The 11,223-nt window shown below is 34.5% G+C and overlaps 1 protein-coding gene across 1 annotated transcript; it reads right to left on the reverse strand.

Moving 5' to 3' along the window:
* Positions 1–2,108: 2,108 nt before the first annotated feature.
* LOC129628100 (olfactory receptor 4C46-like) lies at positions 2,109–3,047 on the reverse strand. The gene has a single exon (XM_055547540.1). The coding sequence runs from the start codon at positions 3,045–3,047 to the stop codon at positions 2,109–2,111; it is 939 nt and encodes a 312-aa protein (XP_055403515.1).
* Positions 3,048–11,223: the final 8,176 nt, after the last annotated feature.

Consider the following 11,223-nt stretch of genomic DNA (forward strand, 5'->3'; position numbering starts at 1 on the left):
CTCTCAGTGGTCCTAAGGAGAAGGCAATGGCAACCCACTCCAGTACTCTTGCCTGGCAAATCCCATGGACAGAGGAGCCTGGTAGGCTGCAGTTCATGAGGTCACTAAGAGTCGGACACAACTGAGCGACTTCACTTTCACCTTTCACTTTCATGCATTGGAGAAGGAACTGGCAACCCACTCCAGTATTCTTGCCTGGAGAATCCCAGGGAAGGGGGGGCCTGGTGGACTGCCGTCTATGGGGTCGCACAGAGTCGGACACGACTGAAGTGACTTAGCAGTAGCAGCAGCAGCAGCCCTAAACTTTGTGAAGGCATCTCTTGAATTTCTCTCTGTCACTGCTGCTGCTACTGCTAAGTCGCTTCAGTCATGTCCGACCCTGTGTGACCCCATAAATGGCAGCCCACCAGGGTCCCCCATCCCTGGGATTCTCCAGGCAAGAATCCTGGAGTGGGTTGCCATTTCCTTCTCCAATGCATGACAGTGAAAAGTGAAAGTGAAGTCATTCACTTGTGTCCAACTCTTCGTAACCTCACTCTTAGTAACCCGACTCTTTGTAAGCCCTAGTTGGGCTGTAGCCAACCAGGCTCCTCCATCCATGGGATTTTCCAGGCAAGAGTACTGAAGTGGGGTGCCAGTTCCTCCTCCACTTTATCACTGAAACCCAAGCAAATATTAATGTGCTTTATTCATTCCTTGGACCCCAAACTATTTTTTGTTTAATGAATGAAGAATGAAAGTGATAAATGGAATATATTTATACTGAAATTACTTTATATAAAACTGAAGCTACTTATTAAAAAAAAAAAAAAACTTTTCATAATATAGTGTTACCCAAAAGCAAACTGATTAACAAATAACAGAAAAAGCCCACAGTAACTCTATAACGAAATCTTGGTAATAGCACAAAGAATAAAAGGTAAATAATTTGCTCATTTGATTATAGAAACAGCTTTAGTTTCTTTCTTTTTCATAGTTTAAGTGGGAATAAATAAAAATAGTGGTTTCCAAGAAGATAAAACTAGAATTCATCCCAGACTCTGAAACACATAAAAGTAGAAAAAGTTTCCTAATATCTATCACTACCTTATTTACCTTCATTTTATTAATGTTATTCATCTTTGTTTACATTTATATTATTTATTCAGCATTTATTATGAACCAGACATTGGGCTAATTGTAAAAAAATGTTAGCAAGTAGGCAAATACTTTATGCAGTATGGCTATTTATATACTTAATACATTGAAATTCCCATCTGACATTAAACATTATTTTATTTACATCATCCCTCCTTCTGATTCCTTATCAGGATAAGATAGCTACATGAGTGATTCAAAGTGATTCTGAATGCAATAGGAAATTTTGAAATACAGTATATCATTTATTACTTATATATTAAATGGTCCATTGCTTTTATATTCCTAGAATAGTTAAACACCACAATAACACACTACTTGCCATAAAACCATCAACTATGACACATAAAAAAGTGGTCCGTATTATTAATTAAAATCATTAGCATTTATTCATATATAATGACAACTAAATATATATATATACATTATGATAGTGTATATACTAATGTATGATACATATCTATATAAATATATATTTCAGCAGAACTGTTTCTATACATGCTAACAAATGTAACTATGTTGTTGCTTGTTGATTATTATGGCCTGGTCGTACATCACAACATTTAAGAACATGGTCTGACAGTACAGGTAGGTTCTGGTTACTGGTTCCTCAGTATTTTTGCTTTGAAACATATTCCTTGCTTTTTGTTTGTTCACTTGTAATATGGCGATAATAGCTATGTCTACACTTTCGATTGTAATTGAGATTATTAATAAATATTAGCATATTTTGTCACTTTTGTTTTATTAGAAAAATAGTTTTGAATCCATAAACAGTAATGAAGATAGATATATAGGTAAAAATTTGGTAGTTTTCCAAATTTGCAAAAGCCTGTTTTTTTGTCCCATTTCTACACCCATTTATTCTGCCCTCTTTGTAGAATTTATGATTTATACTAGTTTCTTTCTTTGGTCAAAAATATCCTTTTGAACTTTCCCTCTCTTCAATTAACTTTGGTGTCCAGGCACATTTATATTACATCTGTAATAGCTTTCCGACTAAAAAATTTCCAAATGGCATTTTTCATCTGGTCATTTCTCAAGGTATAGATTAAGGGATTTAACATGGGCGTTATCATAGTGTAAAATACAGCCACTGCTTTATCAAGAGGTAAAGTAGCTGTGGGTCTCAGGTACACAAATATGCAGGGCACGAAGAAGAAGACAACTGCTGTGATGTGGGAGATGCAGGTGGAGAGGGCTTTTTGCCTCGCCTCCAAGCTGTAGGTCCTTAGGGAGTGCAGAATGACCACATAAGAGCCCATCAAGAGAAGGAAGTTTAACAGACAGATGAACCCACTGTTGGCAGCAACAAAGAGTCCTAGAATGTGGGTATCAGTGCAGGCAAGATCGAGCAAAGGGTTCAGATCACACATAAAGTGGTCTATGACATTAGGGCCACAGAAGGGTAACCTGAAGATGAAGAGGATCTGAATGATTCCATGAAGAAAGCCTCCCACCCATGCCACTCCCACTAGCAGTCCACACAGCCGCCGATTCATGATGGTCGTATAGTGCAAGGGCTTGCAGATGGCCACATAGCGGTCATAGGCCATCACAGTGAGCAGGATGACATCAGCACCTCCAAAGAAATGTTCCCCAAATATTTGAGTCATGCATCCATTGAAAGGGCTGATTTTCTTCTCATAGAGTGAATCTATAATGAGTTTAGGGGTATTGACACAGGAATAGCAGGCATCAATAAAAGAGAGATGAGCCAGGAAGAAGTACATGGGGGACCCCAATAATGAGCTGGTGGTGATGGTGACCAAGGTGAGCACATTACCTACCATAGAGACAATGTAGACAATGAGAAACAAAGCAAATATGATTTTCTGCACCTTCAGATTCTGTGTGAGTCCCAGTAGAATAAACTCTGTCACATTATTCCTTTTCTCCATGTATCTCATATTATGGTTAATTACATTACATGAAAAAATGTCACTTTTTCATAATGTAACCTTGAATCATTGTCTCCGGTAATAAATACCTAAGTTCTATTGAGTTCTGTATCCTTGTGAGTTTATTTGAGACTAAAAAAAAAAAAAGCTTCTGATATCTTGAAAAATTACTCAAATTCTTTCCTGGCAGAAGATAATGCTTAGAATCATGAGGAATTTAGTGAACACAGAGGCAAGAGGGTATCTCTGTACACTGAATCATGTGAGATGACTTAGGGCCTTAGTAGAAGCAGTAGGTCTCATGTGTAGTGGCAACTAAGCCTGAAAAAAGAAATAGAAAATGGATGCAAAGACTATAAATTCAAAGTTAAAGAGTTTTCCTTTTAATCTTAGAAAATGAGAAACCAGGGAAAGTAATTGGAATACTAGTGGAAAGATGAAGAAGCATTTGAGAAAGAAGGAATGCTGGATATAACTCAAATAGAGGTCTTTGTGTGACTTTTATGGAGCAGGTAGAGGTTCAGGAAAGTGAAGGACAGATAAGGGAACCTCACTATCAGACAAATTGTAATAGTTGGCATAAATTTTAACAGAGCATTGTTGATGAGAAGGAAATGAAAGGACACAGTTACTGTAATCGAATGATCAATGTGTTGCTTAATTCCAGTAAATTTATAATGCTAACAAACATACTTTCAATGACTGACATCATCATGGCATGATGGCAACCTATGTGGATAGTATTATTTCATTATTTTGCACAGGATTAAGAATTGTAAAGACTACTTTTAGTCATAATAATAATCATTAACTAAAACTTAATGAATACTGACTGTGCTTCAAATTTTTAACTCATGCTCTATATTATATCATAATAAACAATATTTACCTAGTAAATTATTTTGATGTGACCATGATGACTTGAATTACTTTAATAACTTTAGAGGCAAATGTATATCAAGCAAATACAACAGACACACAGGAACAGCCACACATACACACACAAAATAGCTTTTTTGAATCCTCAAATATTAATTAATTAATGAGTTTTAGTAAGCTCCAGGAGATGGTGGAGGACAGGGAAGCCCGGCATGCTGCAGTCCATGGGATCACAAAGAGTTGGACATGACTGAGCGACTGAACAACAACAGCAACAACAACATATGGTGCTGCTTTCTTTGTAGATCCACTTTATTTTTGTGTTCCCTTGGCCTTTTTGTCTCTCTCCAATTCCCCTATAAAATATAATCTCACAGATTCTTCTGCAAAAGGTTGAAAATCACAATCCCAGTTGTTGAGTATGCTGTTTTGAGATTCAGAAAGACCAGATAAGAATCTTGCTTTCCCCTACTTACAACTTCTTGATCTGGGGTACACTTCTTTGCAGCTTCCATCCTTGTTTCCTCTAATCAAGTGAGAACAATAGCCTCTACCTCACAGGTTGTTATAAAAAGTGATTCAGGAAACATGTATGAATATATCCATCACACTGTGGAGAACACATAAAGGCATTTCATTTATTCTTCTATTTATGAATGCAGCAGTAGGAAGAACTGACATTTTGTGCAATAATACAGATAAATTAACCAATTAAAGTGAAGAAGAGTTATCTCCAATTTTACTTTTAATGAAGTCACAGAGACCCTTATTATTCACAGCAGTTGATCCAGGAAAGGTTCTTCACATTCATGTTTGAACTAAACAAGTGATGATTTATATAATTTAATATTTATGTTTATTTACATATGTGTGTAATTATATTTAAAGTTTTATTTTCATTCACATGATTAGTCTTAATCATTAAAAGAAGTATCTCATGGCCAAAGAACTATATCTGATATTTAGCTAGATCTTAAACATTTCTTAAATTCTATGAGCCATAATTTTTTCATTCGTAAAATTATGTTAATGATATTTACAAACTACCTTTTGAAGAATGGGGTGAAGTTAAAATGCTCTATTACTATATTTGAAAACTGTTGAAACAGAATGATTACTGTATACAGAAAATCACAAGCTCTATAATCGACACTATCAAACAACTTACCTTCTGGTCTTAGAAGATATTAATGATTTTCAAAGTGTTCAGAACTAATTCCATTTTCAAATTATCCCGCCTCATTTGGGATAAGTAGATTTCAGTATGAAAGATATGATATATTCCAAAAGATCCTGTTCAGATTATTCACAGCAGAAATATTATCCTTTTTTTTTTAAAGTCTTTTCTTCTAGCCTAAAGACTCACAAAGTTTACACAGAAAATCCGGGGCTTGAATTTAGAATGCATTAGCTTGGAACATTATGGGGAAATGGCCAAAACAAGCAGTTTTAGTCTTACAGACAAGAGGCAGAAAGAGTGGTGAAAACATATGCAAATGTGTCATTACACCCTTGATGAATTTTGCTCTGGAGATGAAAACAGAAAAGACATTTTCATCTGTGATGCATGGATATTTAAAGAGACTTCCATAAACGTTCTTGTCTTGTAGATGCTATATTCTGTCCAGTAAATTAATTATCTGCTTTGATGTTAAAGCTTTGTCTTAGAAGCAGGTATTCTGGAGGCATGCATTTATAAAACTCTCATTCCTGAGTGGGGAATTGTATTCCCTGCTTGCAACCAAAACATGTGAGTCCCCTTATTCTATCTGAACCAAGCTTTCTAAGAAGGTTGATGTCCTGTGAATAGCAAGGATCGCTTAATTCCAGCCTGGCAGCTTATGATGTAGCCAACCTGTGCACTTATTTTGGAAAGAAAACTTCTGTCTTATCCATACTAAGGTATTACTGGAAACCTGGTATCCATTGTCAAGAGAGACAAAAGCAATGAGGACATAATAATGGCAGTGGTTTTAAACTACTTGATGTCAAACCAGTTTTTTGCAATTATCATAGTACTTTTAGAATAAATGGAAACTATAAAAGGCTCCAGATACATCATCTCAGGAATCCATGTGATGATCATTACGGAATCCTAGGCAACATTAAACATGTGGAGAGATATTTAAAGCTCAAGAATTTAAAGTTCTAAATTCAAACACAAGAATTGTTCACCATTCTTATTACTTTGCATGATTTTTTTCCCTTTTAGTCATTTTAGAACATGTGCAGTGATAGATTACTAAAGTTTTAGTTTGTTTTCCCTGATGACTAATGATGTTGAACATTTAAAAAAATATTTTATTGGCCATTCATGTATCTATTTTTTTTTTTCCCTCTGGAAGTTTCTTTTCAAATGTTTTGCACAATTTAAGAATGATATCTGAGTTTCTTATTACTAAGTTGTTGTAAAGATGGTTTATATATTCTAGATATAGGTACAGATATATATATATGTGTGTGTGTGTGTGTGTGTGTGTGTGTGTGTGTGTGTGTGTGTGTGTGTATGACTTCCCTGCTGGCTCAGATAGTAAAGCATCTGCCTACAATGTGGGAGACCCAGGTTCAATACCTGGGTCAGGGAGATCCCCTGGAGAAGGAAATGGCAACCCACTCCAGTACTCTTGCCTGGAAAATCCCATGGACGGAGGAGTGTGGTAGGCTACAGTCCATGGGGTCATAAAGAGTCAAACATGACTCTTTATATACACACACACAAATTTATGTAGTATATAAAATTGTATGTGTAAACTTTTATATATAAATATATTTACATTATATATATATATACACATATACATAGCATATATATACAAAGTACCTATGTGTGTCTGTCCTCAGCAGTGTTCAACTCTTTGCAACTTCATGAACTGTAGCCCACCAGCTTCCTCTTTCCATGGGATTTTCCAGGCAAGAATACTGGAGTGGGTTGCCATTTCCTTCTCCACAATGTACCTATAAAAGAAACTTTATATTTTCTTAGTAATAATGCTAATTAGCACTATTATATATTCTAGATTATCCATATAAGAAAACAATGAACTTCAACCACTACTTTATGCAAAAATGAATGGAAAATGAGTCAAATAACTAGATGTTAAACTTAAGCCTGGAAAAATTCTAGAACAAACGTACCTGATGTGGAGGTAGATCAATATTTTAGACCTGACATTATAAATAAGCACTTGTGAAAAAAATCAGCATTTGTTGAAAAATCTCTTATTTTGCATTGAATTAACTTGATGTCTTTTTTTTAAAAGAAACTCTACATTTACATTTTTTAAGTATATTCTATTATGTATCAGTACTATACAACATGGTTATGAGAGGTTTATACTAAGTCTTCAATTTTGGTAGAACTATTTTCCAATTTTGTTATTTTATTGAGAGTTCTTTTTCATCCCTATTTCTTTTAAAAGTTTATATTTCAGTACAGCCACTATGGAGAACAGTGTGGAGATTCCTTAAAAAACTGGAAATAGAACTGCCATACGACCCAGCAATCCCACTGCTGGGCATACACACTGAGGAAAGCAAAATGGAAAGAGACACGTGTACCCCAAAGTTCATCGCAGCACTGTTTATAATAGCCAGGACATGGAAGCAACCTAGATGTCCATCAGCAGATGAATGGATAAGAAAGCCATGGTACATATACACAATGGAGTATTACTCAGCCATTAAAAAGAGTACATTTGAATCAGTTCTAATGAGGTGGATGAAACTGGAGCCTACTATACAGAGTGAAGTAAGCCAGAAAGAAAAACACCAATTCAGTATACTAACGCATATATACAGAATTTAGAAAGATGGTAACGATAACCCTGTATGGGAGACAGCAAAAGAGACACAGATGTATAGAAAAGTATTTTGGACTCTGTGGGAGAGGCAGAGGAGGGATGATTTGGGAGAAAGGCATTTAAAAATGTATAATATCATATAAGAAATGAATCGCCAGTCCAGGTTTGATGCAGGATACAGGAAGCTTGGGGCTGGTGCACTGGGATGACCCAGAGGGATGTTATGGGGAGGGAGGTGGGAGGAGGGTTCAGGATTGGGAACACATGTACACCCATGGCGGATTCATGTTGATGTATGGCAAAACCAATACAATATTGTAAAGTAAAAATAAATAAATAAATAAAAAGTTTATATTTCAGGATAAATTTCAAAACATTATTTTTAGTTTCTTCAAATATCTGTGGGCTATATTTATTGGAATTGCTTTAAAATTATAAAAATTTGATATGGTAAACACATTGAATCTGTTAATCTATCAACATAGCATATATATCCCTTTACTTAGATATTTGCTTTCAATAGTATTTTATGGTTTTCATATATAAATCTTGACTATATTTTTAAATGTGCTCATAATATACTCATCAAAGTTAATGTTTTGTAGTATTTCACGTAACATTTTGTTTATATTTTTAATTGCTTTTATAGAAATCTATTTGATATTTTATGTTGAAATTCTATCCTGTCACCTTGTTTAGTTAGTTGCTTAGGTCTATTTTATTTTTTGTAGAGGCCTTCACAATTTTTAACTATATAAGGATGTTATCTGCCCATAAAAATATTTGCATGATCTTGCTCTTCTCTACCCATCTGTGTGTCCTTTATTTTTCTTACTTTGTTGCAATGGCTGGAGTCTTATAATGTAGAACAGAATTTGGAAAGGAGAGACTTGTTTCCAATCTTGAGAGAGAATTCATCATTAAGTATGAGGGTGGCTATAGTTTTTATACCAATGCCTTTTTTATCAGATTGAGTAAACACTTTTCCTTTCCTTATTTAGTAATAACTATCTTGTGGGATATTTATTCATAAATATTTTCATTCATAAATACAAATAGAAGTGTATTAATTTGTATGCATCTATTGAAATGATCACAAAATGTTAGTCACAACTTAGCAACTGAACAACAACTGAAATGATGTTATTATCCTCTTTTATTCTGTTAATTTAGTGAATATAATTGATTATGTTTTTCACTTCAAATAATATTTTATTCCTGGTATAACTTACATATGATCATGGTGAATTATTATTAAATAACTTGGCATATTTCATTCACTTTAATTTGTTTAATACCAAAGTTAATAGAAAGCAATCATGAAGATCAGAGAAAAAAATAAATGAAAAGAAAGTGAACAAAACAATAGACAGGACCAACATTTTATCACTATTTTACATTCCCATCAACAGTGCTTCTAGTTTTCATTTTCTTGATAGTGTCCCTTGATGCACAAGAGTTTTTAATTTTGATCGAATCTAACTCTTCTATTTTCCTTGTGCTATTTGTGGCTTATTCAAGGTTATGAATATTTCTCCCTACCAAGAATTTTATATTTTTAGATGTGCATCTGATCCTTGATCTCTTTTGAGTTAGTATCCATTTATGGTGTGAGGTAGGGTTCTGAATTCATTTTTTTTTTTTATTTTGATACAAAAGTTTTTCAGTACTACCTGTATATATACTATTCAATGCCTATGGAATGGTGTTGGCAACCTTGTGAAAAAATAATTGCCAGTAGATATAAGGGTTATTTCTGGACCTTTATTTCTATTCTTTTGATCTTTGTCTTCTCATTCTAATACATTGTTTTAATTACTGTAGCTTTTAGTAAGTTCAGCAAGAAGTGTGAGTCCTCCCAATTTGTTCTTAATAAAGAACATTTCAAAACTATTTCAGGACTCTTTAGCTATTTATGGTTTCTTGGAGTATCTTATGAATTTTAGGATCAATGTTTTTATTCTGGGGGAAAAAAAAAGAATAACATTAGTATCTGGATGGAAATTATAGAGTCTACAGATCACTGTGAGGAATTATGTTATCTTAATTATACTAATTATTTAATCTATGAATGTAAGATATGTTTCTAAGACTTTTAAAATTTCCTTAGAGTAACCTTTTATAGGTTTCAACAGCTATAGAAGGGGAAAGGCAGATGGAGAAACCTTCTCTCTGAAAGTAACTATTGCTTCCCCAGGAACTCTTTCCTTGGGAACAAGGAAATGACTTAACATTTTTCTTAGAAGGAAGCAAGGACCTTGGAGACCCCTGTTTGACCTGATCAGTATCTGGGCTCTGGTCACTGAAAACCATAAGATCCATCGATGGGCCCTTCCTTCACACGCACAGGGTCTTTTGATTAAATTTCTAAGCACTGTCACCATTTTTGGTTTTTTTTTTTTTTTGGTTCCCAAATCATTTAACTGTATTTGATGTTTTGCTTTCAATAATTGTGTGTAGTATGAACCCCAAAATTATAATTTCCATGATACATTTGTGATACAGCATGTATACAAATAACTTTTCTACAGTTTTTCCTAAATCTTAAAGATAGGAACACCACCATATGTTTTACTTACAGTTGCTTCTTTTCTTCCAACAGTTGAAAAACATATATATTACTGTATTTAGACTTTCTTGAAAGTGACTTTTTTGATTACAATGTTATTTTTCAAGCTACTTCTTATTCTTCATGCAATATGCTTTCTTTACTCTCTCAATTCTTTCAAACAACCTACTTATGATTGAATTCAGCTCTTATGATTGAATCTATCTTGAAAGGTTTTACTTTGGAAGTTTAAGGCCCATTGCAAGTAGCCTGTTGGTGCAGTGAAAGTGTTAATCACTCAGTTGTGTCCAACTCTTTGCAACCCCTGTGGACTGTAGGCCACCAGACTCCTGTGGCACCTTATGCTCTCCTTAATCTGACCTGTTCCCTGTGCTGAGATTCTTACCCCACGTGCCTCAAACAATTGCTTACATATTATAAACAACTGACCTTAGAATTTTGGGGTTTTGACCAAATTGGTTTTGCCAAATTTTCTAAACACACTCTTTCCTTGTTCCTAACATCCAGCCAAATTGCTGGTCAAAATCCATGAATCAATACATATTGCACATCTGACATGTCTTTTTCCAATCAAGATGAAAAACCAGGTGTAGTGCCTGAACTTGTACTAATTGGGAGGATTTCCATCTCTACTGACCTTCAAGGATTTTTTTTTTTTTTTAATAATGAATAGGGCTATTAGTTCTGCAACTGTCTACTTTGATGTGATGCCTGCTTATCATTGCAGAACTCTTGGCATAAAAGTCACAAAACTCCCCTTCCTCTGTCCACTGATCAAAGTCATCTACGTGCACATGTGCAGTTGCTTCAGAAGTTCCTGACTCTTTGCAACCCCATGGACCATTGTTATATTTCTTGAGCTCAAAAATATTTGTTGTTTAATGAACGAAGGACAAAAGAACCGAATGGAAAATATTTTCAATGAAATTGTTTTTTG

The sequence above is a fragment of the Bubalus kerabau genome, chromosome 15, assembly GCF_029407905.1.
Source record: "Bubalus kerabau isolate K-KA32 ecotype Philippines breed swamp buffalo chromosome 15, PCC_UOA_SB_1v2, whole genome shotgun sequence".
Classification (NCBI taxonomy): domain Eukaryota; kingdom Metazoa; phylum Chordata; class Mammalia; order Artiodactyla; family Bovidae; genus Bubalus; species Bubalus kerabau.

Coding starts and splice junctions, on each gene's coding strand:
- LOC129628100 (XM_055547540.1), bottom strand. CDS start 3,047: ATGAGATACATGGAGAAAAGGAATAATGTGACAGAGTTTATTCTACTG.